This window comes from Alexandromys fortis, unplaced genomic scaffold (genome assembly GCF_014885135.2).
Source record: "Alexandromys fortis isolate MF-2015 unplaced genomic scaffold, M_Fortis_MF-2015_v1.1 scaffold_112, whole genome shotgun sequence".
In the NCBI taxonomy this organism is placed as follows: domain Eukaryota; kingdom Metazoa; phylum Chordata; class Mammalia; order Rodentia; family Cricetidae; genus Alexandromys; species Alexandromys fortis.
The window spans coordinates 984,656-1,007,853 of record NW_026068013.1 but is presented as its reverse complement, the minus strand read 5'-3'; the positions used below and the strand labels follow the sequence as shown (position 1 = coordinate 1,007,853).

The window sequence follows — 23,198 nt, the reverse complement described above, 5'->3', positions numbered from 1 at the left end:
GGGAGTAGTGAGCTCTCTCTCTCTGAACACTGTAGGGAGGAATGAGGTCTCTCTGCACACTGTGGGGAGGGGTGAGCTCTCTTTCTGAACACTATGGGGAGGAGTGAGCTCTCTCTCTCTGCACACTGTAGGGAGGAGTGAGGTCTCTCTCTCTGCACACTGTGGGGAGGAGTGAGGTCTCTCTCTCTGCACACTGTGGGGAGGAGTGAGGTCTCTCTCTCTGCACAGTGTGGGGAGGAGTGAGCTCTCTCTCTGAACACTATGGGGAGGAGTTAGGTCTCTCTCTGCACACTATGGGGAGGAGTGAACCTCCTCTCTGCACACTGTGGGGAGAAGTGAGCTCTCTGCACACTTTAGGAAAGAATGAGCCCTCTGTTGCACACTGTTGACCCTGGGAACTGGATGCATCTTTTTTGAAGGAAAAGTTACAAAGTATTCCTAAAATATAATAAAAAATATATATAAAGTAAAATTCTAGCATATAATTCCACACCCAAGAATCATTTACAGATTTAAAACAAGTAAGCTATTTAACTATTATATAAAAGTAGTCAAAGTGTATTAGTGACCAAAGTTTGTAAAAATATAATAAGCACCATTACATGGTAAACTGATTAAATGGGCAGAGCGACACTGCCATAGAGACAATGAAGTGTGTGTTTGTTGACTGGGATGAGAAGAGGCCCATAGATGGGTGATTTACACTGAATAAATACCATAAACATATATTGCTTTAATTTAAAAAACGAACTATTTCTTAAAACTTTTTACTGGCTGGAGAGATGACTCTGTGCTTAAGAGCGCTTGTGGTTCTTTCAGAAGAACAGAGTTCAGTCCCAGCACCCACATCAGACTAAAGACCTGAAACTCCAGCTCCAGGGAATCCAGGCGCTCTTCTGTTTTCATTGAGTATGCGCGCGCGCGCGCGCGCGCACACACACACACACACACACACACACACACACACACTAAGTAAATACATGCATACATAAATACACAAAACTTAGAAAATCTCCATGACCTAGGAAAGTGGTCAGAGGAGTAGGGATCACTGTCTAAAAAGGAATCTAAAAAGTATTCTCCAAAGACTCTGGAAAGATTCAAACCAAAGGAAGAATTGAAGGCGCTGTTCCAAATTGGGAAGTAGCAATCGATAAGAAATCAGAAGCATCTGAAATACTGTAACTACGTTTGTTCCCTTCATACAGAAAATGCCTTAGGGTTTCCATGTACGAAGTCATTTTTGTTATTACCGATTGAGGCCAAAAGCCAATGACTGTGATGGTCTGCGTCAAAATGCCTAAGCTTTTGTGACTGCCATGCCCTGGGGGTTCCGTGTCTCACCAGCCGCTTCCAGTTCCTTGAGCAGCTGCCTACTGCAACCAACAGGGAGAACACACCACCTCTGTCCAGCCTGCGAAGCCTTCTTGCTTGTTTGCATACCCACCCAGAAGAACTGAAGTAATGAAGGGGCTTCACGCCCGACCTTACTTTTTTTACTTCATATTTAATGGCAAGTTTTAATCGGCTGAGATTTGGACGGCCGAGGTCACCAGGCTGGCGAGTCTCTGCATCCCCGTTCAGGATGGCCTCCACTTCTTCCGTGTTTCTGCAGAGATCCAGGAGACCAACCACGAAATCTTTGCACTGCATGGACAGCTTCCTATAGTCATTCTAGGGAAGACAGACACAGTTAAAATAAGAAAGAATTGACTCGTTTTGCCACATTTGGCAGAATTTTTCAGATAATTAAGGGATTGTACATTTCAAGAGAAAAAAAAATCAACGTTTAGATTAGCTAAACCTGATTTGTTTCGGCTTTGTTTTGCTTTAAAAGAGGGTCTCACACTGTAACCCAGGCGGTATGAAAGTTACTGATGTCAAATTTACAGAGGTTCTCCCCCATTAGTTTCCCACTGCAGTTAGGATGAGACTCCATGACCAGTCCAGTCTCACTGCATCTTATTTTAGATCCATTTCGATTCTGCCCCCGGAGATACTTTATCACCTTGAAGATTTTTCTCAAGACTCCAAGATAATCATATTTGCTCAAAGAATTACTGAAGTTGTTTTGAACAATTTCGTTGTGCCGAATTCACCAACCAACCTGGGAGAAATAAAACCTAAGCAGCCTTCTCCACGGCATAACTACCATGCTTTGTATAGATGCTGTCCTGTGTGGTATAATTTCACCATTAAGTTCTAAAATACATACTTGACAGAACATTAGGAAACTGTGTGGTGTGTTGATGCTCCTGGGACTCGGAGCATCTGGGAAGACCCCATGAAAAGCAAGCACTGAGCTATTACCTGTACCTTACTTTTTCCTTTTCTTTCTTTTAAGACTGATTCTCAAGTACCTCAATTTGGCCTTAAACCCCTGACCCTTTTGTCTCCAGCCCTCAGGTGCTGGGAATATAGATGTGTTCCACAAGATCTGGCTCTTCAATTGTCTTTTCAATGAATTGTTATTTCTTACATTATGAATCCAGCACGGGGTCAAAATATAAGATCTATGTATAGATTCTGAAAACTGAGATTCTTCCGTGTGTGTGTGTGTGTGTGTGTGTGTGTGTGTGTGTGTGTGTGTGTGTCGGGGTTGGGAGGTACCTCTCATCCCAGCACTTGGGAGGCAGTAGCAAAGGAGTGGTGGGTTCCAGGCAGTGTAGGCTACGCAGTGAGGCAGCGTAAAAACAAGCCATGTTGAATGGAGGAGCTTTTACTGCGCTATTGTATCATCCAATGCCGGAAGGAGCTAGAGTGCTGGTCATGTGTGAATGACCATAAACTGCCACTGTCCTTCTATATGGCATCTCCTCATGTCTTCTCTGGCCTCTTCCTAAGCTTCCTCCCTCCATATTTTCTTACCCTGAAATAAGGTTATAAACATATCACTAAATGTTAACCCAGAAAGCCTGTTGTGGTGATTTGAATAAAAATGGTCCCCATAGGCTCATAGGAAGTGGCACTGTTCGGAGGTGTGACCTTGGTGGAGTAGGTATGGCCCTGTTGGAGGAAGTCTGCCACAGGGAGTGGGCTTTGCATTTTCAGATTCTCAAGCCAGGCCCAGTATCACTCTCTCTTCCTGCTGCCTGTGGATCCAGATGTAACACTCCTGGCTCCTTCTCCAGCGGCACGTCTGCCTGACTCCACCATGCTTACCACAACAACAACAATGGACCAGACCTCTGAGCTGTAATTCAGCTCCAATTAGATGTTTCCTTATAAGTCATGGTCATGGTGTCTTTTCACAGCAATAGAATCCCTAATTAAGACCCCTGTTATCAAAACCTGCTGTGTAGCAGGTAAATATAATCTCATTTGATTGTCTTACAATTTGCTGAAAGTAAATACTGTGTACAAAATAATTCACTAAATAACCGTTGGCACTCGACCTTGATGTAAATTTGTTTGGCCTCAAACTCATTCATTGCCTTTGAGGACACTACATCCATCATCTTTCCTCACAAATGCTTTCTTACTTTGAACTTCGAAATGACAGGTAAACAGGGCAGATGCCATTCCCATATACATCATGGAAAAAAAAAAAAAAAAAAACAACCTGTTTCCCAGTTACACAGTCATCTTACCAGCAACGCAAAGTTAATCAATTCCTCCACCCTGAAATTCTCATGTGCTGTCAGCTGAAAGGTTCCTCAGACAGTCACAAGGGGGAAACACTGGGGAAAACTTGTGGTTCTGGGTGCCAGTAGACAAGTTTGTATTTTAACAACACTGCTCTGGAGAACAGCTTCATAAGTGATGGATGCCAAACAGCTCCATGTGTGCCAAGTGACCTCCCAGTGACTGTGAAATTGGCTGTCCTTGATCAGCTTCAGCCTGGAGACTCCATAAAAACAGAGTGAGAGGGAAAACATCCCGCACCCCAGGACCATGCTTGATGACATCCTGCACCCCAGGACCATGCTGGATGCCATCCCACACTCCAGCACCATGCTGGATGCCATCCCACACTCCAGCACCATGCTGGATGCCATCCCACACCCCAGGACCATGCTGGATGCCATCCCACACCCCAAGACCATGATGGATGTCATGGTCTCACTCAGCTAGGAAACTTAAAGGGGAAATGCACCTAAAGATCAGGATTAGGGCAGAGTATTATTCTCCAGATAATGAAAGGTGCCCAGCTATGCTATGGGATCAAGTTTCAGTCTGGGCCTCCCCTGGTCTTCACAATAACAGTCACTAAAAGACACACAGCTCACATCTCTGCCATAGCTGATGTGAGAAGGACAAAAGAGAAGTGGACACTACCCTATGGGAAATGCAAAAGTAAATTACATACGACCTCAAACAAGAATCAAGGAAAGACACTTCCCAAGATGCTACTAACTGTCCTGTTGTGTTCAGCCTCAGTAGTAGCCCCCGTCTCACTTAGTGTCTCTTTTGAAGACTGGCATTTATTCTTTTGGTCCCACTGCGGCTATGGAGTTGAAGGGACAAGGAAGGAGACAGGCACACGCTAGATTTAGTGTAACGGACCCCGTGATGCAGATTGTCCTGACAAAGCTCTTTCTCTGTGAACGATCAGGGGCCTAAAGTCTGTTGAGAGGAGACTTTCCCTCCTCGTCCACTGCACACTTGAGAAGGAACGCAGATGGAAACCCCTTGCCTTGCACGCGAATGAGACACAGGCCGAATTTTGCTGCACGTTTGTTTACACTTCTGTCTCTCTTCAACAGACTCTCATATTTCCCCATTTTTATTTAATTAAAATATAATTATGTAATTTTCTCACCCTCTCCTTTTTCCTACCTTTCTATTTACCCTTCACACTCCCACATTCATGGAGCATTAACTGTTGTTACATACACTAAATGAATAAAGACGTTAACTCAGTCTGGTGGATCAGTTCTGTGCTGCTTGCATGGATGTTTCTAGGACTAAAGGATTTTTACTGCATAATCAACTAAGGGCGCTCATCCCCGAGTCCTCTCTGCACAGCTGTGAATCTGCGAGCTGCTTTGGGCAGAATGGCCAGCTCCCCACGTTGATTCTATGAATCCATGAGTGTGACAGGTTTCATTTTCTAGTGTTTTCCTCAATCTCTTTCTTCAGATAGTCTTCTCTTTGGTGGTCTTTCGCCTCCTTGATTAGGCGTGTTTCTAGAAATGTGTTCAGAGACTATTGTGAATGCGGTGTGTGCAGGACCTACTTCTCAGCATGTTTTGTATCGCGGTACATAGAAAGGCTACCTGTTTTTTGTGAGTTGATTTGAGTATCTTTCCAGCAAGCACTGTGTCTTACTTCTTTTCTGAGTCTACACAAGCAAGGCATACCATACGCAACCAGCAAGCCTTGCTGGGGAATGCAAAGAAAGAAAAAGAAGGATTTAAAGTATAGCTGTATCTGAATTCCTGCTACTGCTTAATAGACATGTGAGGTAGGATACGGTTCCTCATTGTCTGGTCCCCTATAGACACGTGAGGTAGGATACGGTTCCTCATTGTCTGGTCTCCTATAGACACGTGAGGTAGGATACGGTTCCTCATTGTCTGGTCTCCTATAGACATATGAGGTAGGATACAGTTCCTCATTGTCTGGTCTCCTATAGACATATGAGGTAGGATACGGTTCCTCATTGTCTGGTCCCCTATAGACATGTGAAGTAGGAGATGGTACTGCAGTGTGTGGTCTAGTAATTGCTGTTGTGTCATGAAGTTAGAATAGGATTCCCTTAAAATAATTCATAAATATCAAAAAGAGTATATTTTCTCCTTCCTCTTTGGTCAGGACATCAGCTCTATGCTCCTGGTTTTGTGACTCTGCCTTGCAGGCTATATGTCAAGTAAGTGACACCCTTGTTCCCCTATAAGGTCTAATAATAGCCACATGACCTTAATACTAACAAATACTACTTTTCAACCAAGCCAGTTTCTTGGAGGATACTTATCTTTCAAGCAGGCAAATGGCCTAAAATTTTTAACCATTATACAGCAGAACATAGCCATGATTTAAAAATAGACGTGATGATAGTTTCTCTGCCGTTCTCTTTCCTCCTTCTGCAGCAGAGGCATCTTGGGAGCCATGTGTATCTCAGTGCACAGGCATCTGGGGGGCCATGTGCATGTCAGTGCACAGACCTCAAGGGAGGATAATGGAGCTGGCAAAGCCACAGAAACCCTTTCTCTCCAGAATTACAGGTTGCAGACAGGGCTTGCTGCCTAAAGGAGATGAATGGGGAACCGGGGTGCATGAAGGGAGTCATTGCATTACTACAGGCAACCTAAGAGGTAGGGGGTTCAGAACAGAATTTATAAACATAGCCCACAGAAACATACAGAGACACCAAAAGTAAATTGGGATGCCAGGGACATGTATCTGTTGACAAGGCCCTCCTGTCCTGATTTCTCCCTTTGAACTCTGACTCCTGATTTGAGCTTTGACTTCAGCCAGGAAAATTCACTCTTCTACAGTATTAAAACAAAAATACTGGACTGATGTGGGATTCCCCTCTGTATGCTGTGAATACCATTGGTTAAAAAAGAAACCACTTTGAGCCTATTGCAGTGTATAATAGGACAAAACAGGAATTCCAAGCAGATAGAGGAGGAGAGAGTAGGCAGGGTCAAAGAGACACCCTGTAGCCTCCAGAGGAAAAAGACACCCGCCCACCCACCAGAACCTTCTTTGTAAACCACAAGCCTCCTGGTAAAACATAAAATAATAGAAATGGGTTAATTTAAGATATAAGAATTAGCTAGCAAGATGCCTAAGTGATTGGCCAAGCATTGTTGTAATTAATATAGTTTCTGTGTAATTATTTCGGGTCTGGGTGGCCAGAAACAAACAAGTGGCCTCCTCTCACACTGGATTTCTGTTTGTGGTTTTTGTTTGTTTGTTTGCTTGCTTGCTTGCTTGTTTACTAATTTTGTGTCTACCGTCAAGTCTTAACTCTGACTTTAAGCTTCCAATAGTCAAGATCTCACATTATTCTCTGAGGCTTATTTTCGTAAGATATTTCATTCCTTTTGAAAATAATGTCATATGTGCTAAGTAATAAGGGATCTTCCTTTAATGGTTAGCCTATTTCTAAACCCTGAGTGGTGTTCTGTGTCTCCCCACATTCCACCACCTGCTAAAGAGGAAGCTCCGTGGTAGAGATGCATGTGGACTAGCACTAAAATTTATCAGTTCACATGTGTGCTCAAATGTACCAGTGAGAATCAGAGTCTTTTTAGTGTACTTCCCCCCTTCATTTTCCACCCTTGCCAAGGAATACACCTTTCTTGAGAGGGAGGCCAACTACAGTGAGGTACATGAAGTATTAACAAGGACCACTGAACACAATCAGACTGGATGCCCCACAGAGGAAGGACAGCAGCGTGTGTGTGCTCTTTGGCTGGGAATCAGGGCTTCCATCCTCTCCAGATGTGGCAGTGACCACGCAGACAATGGCTGGATCTGATACCACATCTTTCCCCAGCCATTCTGGTAATAGTCTGCTTCAAGTTTGACATGCCTGCTTCACTCACGTGCACAAGACTATTCTGCTTCTTTTCTCTCATTCAGTCTTTTAACATCCCATTGATTCTTCCATGCATGGAAGTGTCACCTTCCATGACAGTTGGCTGAAGCCTAGTAAGAATTTCCTTAACTTCTATAGCACAATGGTCAAAGCTCAACCTTGCAGTCATACTTTATTTTATGTTGTGTTTATTCACATATCTACTGCCTCTCAGCCTGTGACTTGTTTATCTTTCTGACCCAGTGCACACACAGACACAATATGTTTTAAGAGAAACAAGCAGAAAATTAGAGGAAAGCTGTATTCTGATCCCAGCTCTGCCATTTGCTAGTTTTTGAATTCAAGTCCTACTAAACCTTCCTATTCCTTCAGTTCTCAGATAAAACAGAAAAAAATATCTACTCAGGGCTGTAATAAATACAAAATGTCTCATAGAAAGCAGATCATTAGAGCAACAATTATAATAAACTTGTTGAATGAAACATAAATTAGGTATTGGGAAAAACTCAATCAATAAGTCCCTGCTTCACAAGAATTAGGACCTTAAGAATTCCACAACATGTTGTTTAAAAAAAAACTGTACACATGGACACATGTCTGTAACCCCAGCAGTACCTTAGGCAGGTGGATTTCTGGAGTGCAGACAGGTGGAATCACTAAGTTCCAGGTTCAGGGAGAGATTTTGTCTTACAAAATAAGGTAGAGATGATGAAGGAAGACACCCAATGTCAACTGTTGGCCTCCACACACATATACACATGTGGACATGCACACATTTGCACAAGCTCACATGAACACATACCCACACATGCACGCACACACACGCACACATGCATGCATGCACACACACATGCACGTGCACACACACACACGCACATACACATACCCATGTGCACACACACATACACATACCCATGCACGCACACACATACACATGCACACACACGCACATGCACACAAACCTGCACACACACCACATCTCCATAAAATCCTCAAATGTACAGTGGTTAGCACATCACAGGAACATGGAAACATGCCTTGACTTTGACCTAGCCAACATCATACTTTCTCTCACTCTGAGTCTTCCAAATTTTGGTCCATTCTTTCATACATAGCTGAAATGCCAGCACCTGCAGAACTTTGCCAAACTCTGGCAGGAATTGGATACATCTTGCACTAATACTGTGCAGCTCGCTGCTTATAGATCTAACTTAGCAGTTAAACTTGGTGATGGTGCTGCTATCGACGACCTACCTTGAATTCTTTCTCTATGTTGGCAAGCACGGCCAGCTCATTGCTGAGTTCTAAAGCTGTCATGACTGGGTCCTCACTGGACAACGACAGGTACGCTGGGCTTGCCAGGCCTTTGTAGGCATTAATCCTGGATCTGGAATGACTGAATGAGTCATGCTTCTGTTTCTGGCTGCATTCTGTACACTTGCAGAAGTAATCATGAGGCCGTTCAATCCGAGCACCCTTTCTCAGAAGCGTGTGCACAATTTCATATTCCTGGCAGTGGGCAGCCAGAATGATTGGTGTCACATCATGGGAGAACCGAGTCCCATCTTCATCATAGGCATAAAAGTCATCTTGCTGGAGTTCAGACTGGCTGGGGCTTGTGGCTAACCTCTTGCCTTCAGCAAAAGCTGGGTGGTTGAGGATTGCCTCCACAATGCGCACATAACCTTTACTGATAGCTAAGAGTAAAGCGTCCCCAACGCGAGACAAGTTTTCCTTCTTGAGCAACAGCTCTGTAATTTCCAGGTGCTCATTGGCCACTGCCAACTGCAGGGCATTCTGGCCCATGTAGTCCACACAGTTGACGTTGAGGGATAGGCACTCCTCCAGCATCTTCCGCACCACTGGGATGTTGCCATATTCGGCTGCATCTAGAAAGCGTTCCTCCTCAATAGACAGGCTTGTCGAGTGATCATTAAACATGTACGCTGGTCCTCTATTAGCCAACCTTCTTCCCTTCTCACGAAGAACTGTCTGCCGCCGGTGAGTCAGTCTGTTTTCATTACCCCGGCTGGAATAAGGCAGAAAAACCATCAATAAATCATATTAAGACCATTTTCTTGTGCCAAATGACCTGTCATTCACCTAATGCAATCCTCAAGTATATTAGATGTTGCCTCGGCATCTCTAGACCTACTAGCTGATAAGATGAACATGAATTTGTTTGTTAATGAACTCTAAGAACCTCTTATTTAAGGAAGATAAGTACTTCATAGAGCTTCACTGTCCAATCCAAGGTAGAGACTGTGGCGAGTGCAATCATTTTTCTTGTGTCATTCATTTAGAGATATTAATGAGAATCTCTGAACTGCATATAGTAAACAGTCGGAAAAGGCTATTGGTCACTGTGATGGTAAATTTTAAATGTCAGCTTATCACAACCTAAGTCACCTAAAAAGAGAGTCTTAAGGAGGGATTGTTTAGATTCACTTGGCCTGTGTCATGACTGGGGATTTTCTTGTATATAAGGCAGTAGATCTGTGTGGTTGATTGCGGGGGGGGGGGGGATTATCATCTCAAAACAGATCTTGTTTCTATGAAAAAAATATTCACAGGCAGTAGACGTTAGCCCAAGCAGGATTTTCTCTGGTGTGGGTGTGGGGAATGGGGAACACTTACTGTGAGTACAAACAGGTGCAGTCACTATGAAAAGAGTGTGGTTGTTCCTCAAAAATCTAGAAATAGATCTGCCATGTGATCCAGCTGCACCACTCCTTGACCCATTCCCCAAAGGACTTTCCAAAGAGATACTTGCTCACCCATGTGACTGCTGCTAAACTCAGTGGTCAGAGTGGAAACAGCCTAGATGTCCATCAAATGATGAATGGCTCAAGGATTGTTATGGAAGTGGAGTCAGAATGATTGGAGAACCAAAGGAACAAGGCATGAGTTGTGAGATTGTGTCTCCTAGATATGTCTCCCCATGAGGTCTCATCAACATGGCTGCCTAAACAAGACCTGACAAGGTCAACACACAGGCATGCTAACATGGGAGTGGGAAGCTCCTGTGTGAAGCCTCAACTCTGGACAAAGACCAGGAGAATGCTGAGAGCAGGAAAAATGCTCCTCCGAGTGGAAAAGATTTCTCCTGTAGTGGTTCTCCAATAATGTGTTGGCTTGAAGAAAAATGTCCCATAGGGTCATATATTTGCATGATCGGTGCCCAGTTGATAAATTGTTTGGGTAGGATTAGGGGGTATGGCTATGTTGGAGTAGGTGTGTCCTTACTAAATGAAGTATGTCACTGGGAGTGAGTTTTGAGGTTTTAAAAGTTCCTGCCACTCCCAGTGTCTTCTTCTCTCTCTCTCTCTCTCTCTCTCTCTCTCTCTCTCTCTCTCTCTGACAAGGATGTAACTCAGCTACTTCTCCAGCACCTTGCCTTCCTGCTTATGATGAACTAAACCTCTGAAGCTGTAAGCAAACCCCCAGTTAAATGCTTTCTTTTATAAGAGTTGCCTTCATCATGGTGTCTCTTCACAACAATAGAACAGTAACTAAAAGGAATGTCAAGTAGTCATCCCTGAGATCATATTCATGCACATCACATTAGATAGACTAAACCAGTTATATTTATGTATTTAATAATACATGTGTGTACATGCACATGTATCAAATAATAATTAAACGAAGCCATGAATTTGAGAGAGCAAGGAATGTATAGGAGGGGTTGGAGAGAGAAACGAGAAGGAGAAAATAATGTAATCATATTATTATTTAAACACACACATTTGTGGTATATTTATATGATGGGATACTTATTATTCAATTGTTAGGAAAAATGAAATTATGGAATTCACAGGAAAATGAACGCAAAAATTTTTGTAGATGAGCCATGTCTAATATGGCCTAATTGTATCACCAAGTGTAACTTGGTGTGGCTGAATGAGAAACTCTAGATTGACAGAAATCCTGATATCCTAACTCTGTTGGGGGTCTACGTTTTATAGTCCCTGCTGAGAAGCATAGTTCGCCTTGAATCCTTGCTCATTTCTTTGTTTTTTCTACCCTCAGACCAACTGTTGGTTCATGGAGGGACAGTTCTGTCATGGGTCTTGTACAATCAGTGGCATGCCTTTGGTAGGGCCCACCAAGAGCATCCACTTTGCCCAATTCCTGTTCACTCTGTGTGTATGTTCATACATGTAACTTAAATGCACCCATGTTTACCATTAAATGTTATAATTGTCTGTTTATTGCATCATTTCAGACTACTAAAGCAATCTCATGTTTTAAAGTGGTATGTACATTTAAGTCTCCTACAAAAATACTTTATATTTAATCCAACCCTCATTTAAAATATATTAGGATATTCTCTACTATTGTCATTTCTGCTGTTAACCTTCTATTGCAAGCAGCTTTTTCTTCTTTCTGTCTTTTTACGAATGTAAATCTTACCTGTTAAGAGCTAGTACAGTCAAGCTTAGACCCAGCTCTCCAGACAGATTCTAGAGTGTAATTTTGCCTGATAAAACTGCTCAGAGATCTAGGAAATATGGCATTTAGATATTTAATTATTAAGAAACTTTTCATAACAAAAAGAGACAGGTTGGCTCCTAGCAACAGCACTCTATTTTCTCTGAAGAAGACAGAAAACAAATGGGCACATAACAAATTCCATCCGCAATTCACTGCAACTGCCAAGTGCTAACCACTGGGCAAAACTGCATTTCATCTAAACTGAAGATCTCCAGATGTGGACAGGATCGCTGGAATTGACTGGCTAGCTGCTCAGGTCAAGGTAGGCTTGCCTTCCTATAGATTTCTTAGCCCACAGGATCTTCTGGAGCCTGGCAGGCCCTGCACTAAACAGCAAAAGGCAAATACAACCTTCAGTGACCATGGAGGACCCTGAGGATTAGCTCTAGGTGCCAACCAAGTAAGTTCTCTGTTATTTTTTAATTAGTAACTCAAGTAAAATTTTATCCTTCTCAAAGATCTTTGATGCAGTTTGACAGCTGAGAGGTTTTGTCAGTTTAAAAGGACAGCCTCACCAAACAAATTTCAGTAAAATACAAATACATGACCTACAAGTTATAAAGGCGTGAGGACAAATACAAGTTATAAAACTTTTCCCTCATAGTGCCTTCCATAGTCTTAAAAATACTTTTTATTGCACAAAAATATCAGTCATAGTCATTCTGACATAAATATGCTACTGTTTATACAATGTATATGTCTAAAACTTCTGTTTTCACAAACCCAAAGAATTCTTGTGAGTTCCAGGGAACCAAATTAAAGGATCCACCTTAAACAGGTCAGATACATCCCCCTCAATTTCCTGGTCCTAATTTTTTTCCCCTTAATTTAACTTTGTCCTTTGTTCTGCCAATACCTTAAACAGGTGTAAGAGACACCAGACATTTCCATACCACAAACACCAGACAGGAGCAAAGAGACCAACTATGCCAGGATGTGACCAGCACCCAGCCTTCTCAGGTTCCCCCCAAAGATGACGCCCACAAATAAGCAAGAAGAAGGCTTAAGAATCCACTGCCCCAATTCCTTTAACCTGTGATGCCTAACCTCCCGCTTTTTTTATTATAAAAAAGAGATGGGAATGTAATGATTGTTCTGTCTCTTTAAGAGACAAGCTACTCTCACTCCCTCCCCCACCCACTGAGGCAGGCAGGTCTTCCTTCTTGCTTGTGTAGCCTTAGTCTCTCTTTTCCAGCTCCCTCTTAGAGAGGCCGCTTCGGTCTCTCCTCTCTCTCTTCTCTCTCTCTCTCCCTCTTTGTTCTTCTCCCTTTCCCTCTTCCCTTCCATAACTACTAAATAAATATCCAACCTCACTCTGCATGTCATGCCTCCGTCTGTCTCTCGCCCACTGCCACATGGCTCACCTCCGGGGACACCACCAGGGAGCAGCCACCTTTGGGGACTGGCAGCATGGTCTCATGCGCAGACCCTGCCTAGGATTGGCTGCTCTCAGGATCCCCTGCCCACTGCCTGCTGCTGCAGCGGATCCCACAGCAAGCTTGTCAGGGATCTGCAGCAATTTTTAATAATCCATTACAATTAGCCCAGAAGGATTTTGTTTTCCTAAAGAAGGAATGCATCTCATTAGTACCTTCATTTATCGCTATTTTTTTCACTTGATTCCCATAGTTTTATTGCTCATACACTATGTTTAAGTTGATGTTCAACTAGAATATGCCATAGTAGAGATACATGCATTCTAAAATTTAAAATAGCAATTTATTATCTTACTATTATTTAAAACAAAATGCCATGATCTATTTTGGCAAGGCGTTAGTCCTGGGACATGGGCTCTTCCTCTCTCTGCTCTACTTCCCATGGGAAGTAAAAGCTGCTTTTTAGGGAGAAGCCGCTGTCTTATCCTGGTGGCTGGGCCACAAATGCCTGAAAAGCAGTGACACTAATTTCTGACCCATTTTCATTTCAAAAATCTGGCTTTGCATTTTATCTTTTATGTTGTTTCAGCAGAAAAAAAATGGAGTATAGAATGTTTCCATAGGTGTTTTCTATGTCCTTAAACAGTAAGAGCACACATGGTGGAGCTAGTCCCCAACTTGAGTGCAGAGAGGCAGCAGGTGCCCATCTGTGCTGGAGGAGCACACTGCTCCCTCCTCCCCTGCTCATTCCAGCCACAGTGCAAGGAAGCATGGGAAGGGTTGGCCTTTGATTTGCTTTGTGTTGGTTTTGTGTTTGAATTTTGCTCACAAGTGCTGGTTGCTTCATCTGTGACTTTCAGCAGTAAATACAAAGTAGGTATTTTTAAAAGAGGAGTGTTTCAGCCTTTCAGAGAATGTAAAATATGTTAATGGGCCACATTACTCTCTGAAAATGGATTTTATAGAGCTGTCTTGTAGAACTGGATCTTAATAGAAAACTCAGCCTGGGAGAATCACCCATTGAAAGCAACTGCTCAGTTCACAGCACTGTGTCAACAAGAGCTGCTTTAGAAAACACAGCCTGTTTTAGAAAACAAACCCGCTGAAAACAACTGCTCATCCGTAGCACCGTGTCAACAAGAGCTATTTTCATTTCAACTGCAAGGTCATTCTGACAAACCAGCTCTTCTGTTTTCAGTATGTATAAATGCACACACTCATACACACACACACACACAAACACACACACAAACACACACACACTTCCTCTCTTGCTCACATGCAATTTTTCTATCCATTCAGCAATGTTTAACATGGTTAAAAGTTTAATAATCTACATTTTCATCCCTATTCTAATTTTTTCATTACAATATAAAATAACAGTTCTAGGACACAATCCAAACTAACCCCTACCTCCCAGGATGCTCAGTTCTCAATTGGGTTATGAAAAGCAGTTTTTACATACCTCATTTCCGTAATTCTTTTCTCTGACAAAATAGTGCCTGTTGCCCCAGATAGTGAGAGATGGAATAATCCATCTCAGCTGCAAAGGCCAGCGATGTGAGTTAGCTGCTGAGCAGAACGGACTGCACTGGGGCCAGAGCATGTGCGGTCGCTTTCTCTACTTCCTGCTCCGAGATGATGTGCTTTTATCAAATGGAAATGCTTTTGGACAACTAAGCCCCACGTAAGTGCCTTGGTTAGCTTGCATTTCTTGTTATTGTTCTTATTGTTGTTTGCTATTTAGTTTTTTCTGTAAGATCCTTGTGAATATGTAAATTCAAGCAGATACCTGTCTACTAAAGCAATAGTTAGTGATCACAGAAGCAGATTCCATATATTCTGCTTAGGAAAAGGGAATGAAGGAGATTTGGGAATCTTGGTTTTATTGCATGTGCAATTTTTCCATGGAAGAATTAGAGTTGGTTATTGAAAACTGTTGATCAATATAGGAAGTGAGCTTGCAATCATCGTTGGTCAGGATGAATGACAGATGTAATTTTATTATAATTACATAGTACTAACTCTCTATGTGTCTATTTACTCCCTATGTATTCCAGTCCTCTTTTGGGTTTGAGGAAGTAATAAATATTAGAGAGATGCTTGCCTTGATCCTGTGGGAGCAGAAACTGTTTCGCTTTATTCATTAGTGAACTCACACATTTGGGAGTGTGTTGTTCTGTGAGTGCAAGAATGTAACTGCCAAATGAGCAGCTCCTATCTTCCAGGGGAACCAAGTCCATGGCTTTTAAACTCTGCATTAACCCCACAGCAAACAATCACAATGTACAATGCTACAGCAAAAAAAAAAAAAAAAATCAAAACATACAGGCTAAGGCACAATGTGACTTGCTGTACAAACACGATATTTCATACCATTGAAGAAAACAACAAACTCACTGGGGAGTTTTTAATGCCACCCTTGAGATTTTTTGACCCTTAAATATAGACTCAATATCTTCCCAGTATGCTCTGCTCTTCTTGCCTGAATGTCACATTACAAAAAGTCTGTGGCCATCCTGCTTCACAATGCACCAACCTGTGTGACCCCTAGATGGTTTTCTAGGTAGCAACTCTTTCTTTCTTCTGCTTCCACTCAATTGGCTTTGATTTTCTCATGGCCTGAAACCTTGACTTTCATTCTGTCCTGTGTTTTTCCTGCAGGTCCTTTCCCATCCCACAAATAACATCTATATAAGGCAGGCTCCAGGACAAAAAATTTAGGGTGCACTGTATAACATGGGTTTAATGAAGGGGCCAATAGGAGTGTGGAGAATTCCAGCACAACACGGTACCTGCACCAGGACAATGAAGGTACAAGTATAAAGTGATATATGGAGATGACCAAGTATCAGAAGTGTGAAATGCAGAGATGGCCTAGAGGTAAGAGCACTCACACTGTGTGTGCATTGGGCAGGAATTCTGTTCTTGTCACTCATGTTGGATGGCTTACAAACACCTGTAACTCTGGCTCAAGGATCCGAGACTCTCTTTTGGATTCTGTAGGAATCTGTCTGTGTGCACATGTGCATGCATGCATGTGCATGTACACATACAGAGAGAGACAGAGATAGAGAGCGAACAGAGAATTCCCTTGAGGAATGAGCCAGAGACCAGGACTTCACTCTCCTTTGTTCTGGAGCCACAAGTCCCTCCCATAGAATGAATCCAGACCAGTACTAGAAAATAAATGATCCAAATGATGTAATCTACACAGGTCTGCATTGATTTTTTTCAACCAAACTCTAGGCATAGTGCAAGGATGGAGAGAGGAACAGGAGGCCCAAGTCAACAACACCAGCCCAGGCTCCATGGTGAAGTTAACTTTGCCTGGTGATCCCCTTCAGAAATGACTGGAGAGAATATGTTCAGGGAGGATGCCAGAGGAACTTTTACTATGAGTCACTGGTGTGTCATCATTTCTCACCCCTCTGAGCTCTGTTAGGGAAGACACCCACATCCAAGCTCAGCCAAGTCCATTATCTTTTTTAAAACTGAGCCTCTAAAACAAAATTAGTCCATATGAATTTTAAGTCCTTGCTCATATTCATATGAGACTTTGGGTGAAGAACTCGGATTCTTGAGTTGAGAAAGAGGTGGTCTGATGTCTAAGATTTGATGTAATGGCTGTGAGGAGCCTACACTGGAGATGCTGCTTCCCAAGAACAGTCATGAATGACAAACTTTATTGTCCTTTCCATCAAAGAGTTAAAACAAAGGAAAAAGGAAAAAAAAAAACAATTAAAGAAGCTGCTTGGGAGAAATTCTAATTCCTCCAGGGTCATGACTTCTTGAAATCAAATATGTGCTAAAGGTTGCTTACTCTGCTGGGAAAAAAAAACCTGTGTTCTGCTTCTCAACTGCATCATTTAAACCAGCTAATCTTGTAAGGATATGAACTGAAGTTCTGATCAGTCAAAGTGAGGCATGAGACCCCTTTGCATTAGGAATAAAAACCTAGTAGAACCCCCATACATACTTACACACTGCACATACTGGGGTTCTTGCCTGCTTCATTCAACTTGACTATGTACCCTTCTGAAGAAGCAATATTTTTTGCCTTGAAGACAACCTTGAGATTGAGTGTTCATTTGCTTAGACTCTAGAGCCATTTCTTACATTTTCAACCTTTACCACCCATCAGTGCTAGATCAAAGGACCCATTGCAGAAGATTCTATCTACAGAGCCTTTGTGTATTGGCAAATACAGCTATGAAGAATGAGAAAGTTAAATCAAGCAGCACCTGTCTTCCATTTATTGAAACCAATCTTGCACAGTACCTTTATTCAACAATCAGGTATGATTTTAAACATAAGTTACCAATGGCATTAATTCAGTCATTCAGCAGTTCAAATATTTTTCCTTTCAGGTTGTGTGTGTATGTGGGTGTATGTGTGAATGTGTGTGTGTGTGTGTGATGTGCATGTCATAGCACACATGTGGAAGTCAGACGAAGACTTACATGAATCAGTTATTTGTAGAGATAGGAGCAGCGGGGCTGCGTCCCCGGCACCCGGCTGCCCGCATGGCTAGCTTATGCCCGAAATAATTACACGGAAACTGTATTCTTTTAAATACTGCCTGGCTCGTTATCTGTAGTCTCTTATTGGCTAGCTCTTACATATTAATCTAACCCATTTCTAATAATCTGTATAGCCCATGAGGTGGCTTACCAAAGAAGATCTTAACCTGCATCTGTCTGGAGTGGGAGAATCATGGCAACTCCCTGACTCAGCTTCTTTCTCCCAGCATTCTCTTCTGTTTACTCCACCCACCTATGTTCTAACCAATAAAATGGGCCAAGGCAGTTTCTTTATTATAATTAACCAATGTCCTTCCTCCATCAGTTATTTCCTTCTAGAACCATATGAGTTACAGGTATCAAACTGAGTTTTACAAACATGGTAGCAGGTGCCTTTACTCCAGGAGACAACTTGTTGGTCTAACTATTCCACTATTTGCCAAATATATACACATGTTCTAGTTTTTGTCCTCAGCACATGGGAAGTGTGATTCCCTTCTGTATGTCATGAATATCTTTTATTATCATTAGTTAACAAAGAAACTTCTTTGGTCTGTGGCAGGGAAGAATAGAGCTAGGCTGGAAAACTAAATTGAATGCTGGGAGAAAGAAGGCTGAATCAGAGAGATATCATGTATCTGCCAAAGAAGACAGATGCTCACTGAAACCTTACAGGTAAAGCCTTGTGGTAAAATACAAAATAATAGGAATGGACTAATTTAAGATCTAAGAGTTAGTTAATAAGAAGCCTAAGCTATTGGACAAGCAGTGTTGTAATTAATATAGTTTCTTTGTGATTATTTCAGGTCGGGGCATCAGGGAAACAAATGAGCAGCTTCTGCCTACAAATTGACACCCATTATGTGGCTAACTACATCCACATAAAGCCTGAGAGAGTTTAAAATGAAATTCTAGACACACACACACACACACACACACACACACACACATAAAAACAGAGTTTAACACAGCTTCTTGGAAGCTGCACTTTTTTTGGATAGACTCTGTTTTCTGGCAGCAAGTAGAGATGCAGTGGCTCCTTTAAGAAAAGTCTTCCTGACTCAGCATTGTCAACAAAGGCTATGCAGCTTCTTTAGGGAAGGACTTCCTGATTCATGATAGTTGCACAAATAGCTCTGGCTCTTTCAGGATGACAAACACATAATTGGGGTCTGTGAGCAGCATGTTACAAATTGCCTAATGGTGACATAGACCCACTGCAACCCTGGAGTACACTTACGTCTGAGAGGCAGTGAACATGCCTCCACCATGTTGAACTGGGCAGAGCCAATAGGCAGGGCTGTGGAGTTGGTCCTCAGAGAATAATTACAGATACACATGAAATAAAGATAAATTCAGATGAAAAATACCTCTAAATGGGTCACAGTAAATATATGTAGGCTTGAGAGGGAGAAGAAAAGGAGTATAAACAGTAATATAAAAGAGTACAGAAAGTCATAGACTAAAGAAGTAAAGATAATAAAATAAATATAAAACTTGTAAAAAAAAGTAATAGAGTATAAAAACAAGTCACATAAAGATGGAATATATACTGAGAGCCTGGATTATGTATATTACTGAATTTTCTTTGAATTTTTTGACTGTTAATGAGCTAAGTACAGAGAGATATTTAATTATGGGGGCTGCTAAGATAAACCAACATATATATTTTGAAGGCATCTTGACTTCAAAATTTGAGTCTAAGAATATGTTTCCTTAAAGAGGTTCTGCTTTTATTTCCACAGAAGATGAGAACCTGTGTATTCCTTCCAAGCTAATGTGGTTTGATGGAACAAGTCCCCCTGAAAAGTCTCTGCAAACCCTCAAAATACATTGCCCAACAAAAAGCAAGAAGAAGTTTAGAGATAACTACACTGAAATTCCCAAAGATTGTTTATAAATGTTTGTTTTCATTTAAATGAAGATATGATATAGATATGAACATTTTGCATTGGTATGGATCTTGGTCTATTGATACAAATGTAAGGTCAATTCTGTTATATGTATTTCTACACTTGAATAAGGTATTGTGTTTTGAAGCTCATCTAAAAATGTAATATATAGTTAAAAATACAGATTAATAGATAATCACTCACAATAGTCAAACTTGTAGTTAGGTTTTCTAAATATACAGAGACAAATTTCAGTTAGATAGATATTCTTCAAATCTTTCAGAGACCTTCAGAATATATCACTCAAATGTTTTAAGAACTTATAGGACTTTTCATGACAATGAGATACATCTGCTCCTGGTAGCATCAATCTACTTCAAGAGGATGATGGGCATTGAAGAGGCTCATTATGAAGTTGGTTAGCCATTTGGTAAGAAACTGTTCTTGCATGCTCTGCTTGATGGTATGCTTATGAACTGTACATGTAGGAACCACAGAAAAATGACCGTTGATGTTGCCTCAAGAAGATGAGACAGTCCTTCAGGGTTCCTGCTTCATGAAAAAGTCTGCCAGACATTCTGCAGGACACAGAAGTGCTGACAAACTGCCAAAATAGGCAGAACTGTTTTTGAAATTTACTCCTTCGTGGAAAAGTCTGCCAGACACTATGTGCCTATAGGCAGAAGATGGATACCCCAATGCTACAGAAGAATTTGAGTGACTGTTCAGGCAACAAGATGTGTCTGTCAATTCTAGAGTTTTGGAAGTTGCTAAAAATGCACTTCCTATTAACTTAGGTTATAATATTATATCTTTCTGGGGTCTTTGATGGAGTCAAAGAAAAATATTTATAATTATAAAAGATAGATTAGATATAAAACTTTAGACTCAAAAAGCTAAGATAGATAATAGATGGTTTTGCTTAATTTGCCAAATATAAATGGGCTAAATTATAATTCTTGTTTGATAACTGTTTTGTTGTATGTAATCTTGCTATATTAAAGTTAAATTCTTCCTTTTTAATTTAGAGAGAAAGTGGGAGGTGATGTGTAATTTACCTCTGTATGCTGTAAATATATTTTATTATCATTGGTTGATAAAGAAACTGCTCTGGCCTGTGGCAGGGTGTTGAAGGAGCTGCGGGCTTATATTCCTGCCACCCTGCTCCCAGCTGCCTGGCTAGCTTATGCCCCGAAATAACAACACACAAATTGTATTCATTTAAACACTGCCTTGCCCATTTCTATTAATGTGTGTAGCACCGAGGTGCGCTTACCGGGAAGATTCTAGCCTACGTCCATCCTGGGTCAGAGCTTCATCACGTCTGCCCCAGAGAGCAGAGCTAAGGAGTCTGAGCTCACTTCCTCTTCCTCCCAGCATTCTGTTTTGTTTACTCCACCCACCTAAAGGCTGGCCTATCAAATGGGCCAAGGCAGTTTCTTTATTAGCCAATGACCTTCTTCCATCAGCAGGGCAGAATAGGGATAGGCAGGAAAACTAAACTGAATGCTGGAAGAAAGAAGGCAGAGTCAAAGAGATGCCATGTAGTCACCAAAGGAGACAAACACTGGCCAAAACCTTATTGGTAAACCATGAGCCTTGTGGTAAAATACAAATAATAGGAATGGGCTAATTTAACTCTTACATCTTAAGGATTATGATGTAGGAAATCTCAGTTTCAGAACTAGGCTACTGAGTATTCAGTCCATCAAGTATTGTTCTGAGTCACTTGGGGCTTTTGTGACTCCAAGCCCTAACCTGGAAATCACTCAAGAATTCACTGTAAAACTCTGAGACTTTGGGATCTGGACTTGGCGTCATTTAGGGAAATCAGTCAAAGAAATGGTGAGAACATGGAATCCTGATCGCGCAGTTTACTGAATCAGCTGCTGAGCCTCAGATTACTTAGTAGAAGAAATGGGATGGGGGTAGACCTATATTAGGGCTATTATGAAGTTGATGATTTGTGGAATTTAGCTTAATGGAACTCTACTTCATCTATTGTGGACTAGAAAGCTTCTTAACATGATTGTTCAAGTCCAGGGTCAGTCAAATAATGTGAACAGATATTCTTCAAAAAAAAAGACAATATATACATGAAAAATGCGCACTAGGCACCATCATCACAGAAATTCATACCCAAAGTGCAATTAGAATTCTTTGTTGGAATGGTTATGATTAAAATGAAAAGGAATGTGCTGGGGAGATACAGAGAAAATGCAATACGCATTGTTGATGGAATTAATATTTCTCAAAAACTCAGACACAGCTACAGTGGGATCTAGTGATCCCACTGTTCAGTGCATCCACAAAGGAAAGGAAGTGTGTGTGTGTGTGTGTGCGTGCATGTGTGTATGTGTGTGTGTACCTATCTTTTCACAATTATGGCAGTTATTTATAATAGTCAATAAATGGGATCAATCTAAGAATCCACCAGCTAGAGAGCATAAAGAAAATGTGATACATGTGCACAGTAAAGTCCTGTTCAACCATAAATCTTGTGGTTTGTAGTAGAACAGACAAGCCTGCAGAACATTATTTAAGCAAAATAAGTCAGGCACAGGAAGACAATAGCACATATGAGTTCTTGCTCATATGTGGATGCTGAGAACGTTTATCTCATTTAAGTAAACAGTATAATAGTGATTGCAAGAGACATGAAAGTTCACAGGTGACAGAAATGAAAAGCCTGTTTAATGGATACACTGCTACAATTGGGATAGAAAAATAGGCCATACAATTACAATTATTAATGACGTACATTTAATAATCACTATAAAAGAGTTCTAAGTGTTCTTAATACAGAGAAACAAGAAATATTTGAGGTGATTGGTATGCTAATCCTGATGTGATCATTATAGAATATATGCATAGAATTATTGCGTGTCAATTAAAAATAAATGTGTTTTAATAGAAAGACAATTTAGTAGAATAATAGTATTAGGTTTTCCTCTAGGGCCTATAACCAATGTAACCACATATTTCCAGCCCTTTTAATGATGCCAAATATGGATTTCTACTTATGGAGTGGACCTCAGGTCCAATCTGAAAGTGGTTACTTACTCCCATAATGTTCATGTCATTATTGCACCAGTAAGCTCGTCTGATCAGAACAGTCATCATGACCAAAATGGCATATTCAGGGCCTTATTTCTTTATTTTTTATCTTCATCATATCTGTGTCTTGGCCTTGAAATACTGTTCTTAAAATGTCGTCCGTCATTTTAGCTTCATAATCATCATACATTTCCCCTTCTCTTCTTGTGCGTTATGTGCTCTAAAACCCTGAACTCTTCTTTGGATTCCAGAGTCAAGTGCAGGGACATGAAGAAACTTTCTAATGAGTTTATAAATCAATAAACAAAGAGAAACTATAAAAAGAACTCTGAATCAATATGACCCTGGGTGCTGGGACCATAGC

At 41.3% G+C, this 23,198-nt stretch overlaps 1 protein-coding gene and 1 long non-coding RNA gene across 3 annotated transcripts in view; one reads left to right on the top strand and one right to left on the bottom strand.

The window, feature by feature from the left end:
- Trpc6 (transient receptor potential cation channel subfamily C member 6) overlaps positions 1-23,198 on the bottom strand; it is a 122,619-nt gene that overhangs the window by 45,426 nt on the left and 53,995 nt on the right. The window contains exons 1-3 of one of the 2 annotated variants that reach the window (XM_050162223.1): positions 14,828-14,847; positions 8,747-9,521; positions 1,492-1,674 (exon numbers count right to left, since the gene is read on the bottom strand). In XM_050162223.1, the coding sequence (XP_050018180.1) occupies positions 1,492-1,674; positions 8,747-9,521; positions 14,828-14,832 (963 nt within the window). In that variant the 5' untranslated portion in view covers positions 14,833-14,847. Of the gene's footprint in view, positions 1-1,491; positions 1,675-8,746; positions 9,522-14,827; positions 14,848-23,198 lie in introns of those variants that run through there. The other variant, XM_050162221.1, reaches the window with a different exon arrangement.
- Positions 14,901-20,565, top strand: LOC126513706 (uncharacterized). Its single transcript, XR_007595419.1, has 5 exons — positions 14,901-15,049; positions 16,027-16,245; positions 17,507-17,660; positions 18,448-18,560; positions 19,631-20,565. It is a non-coding gene; the product is annotated as an uncharacterized lncRNA (long non-coding RNA).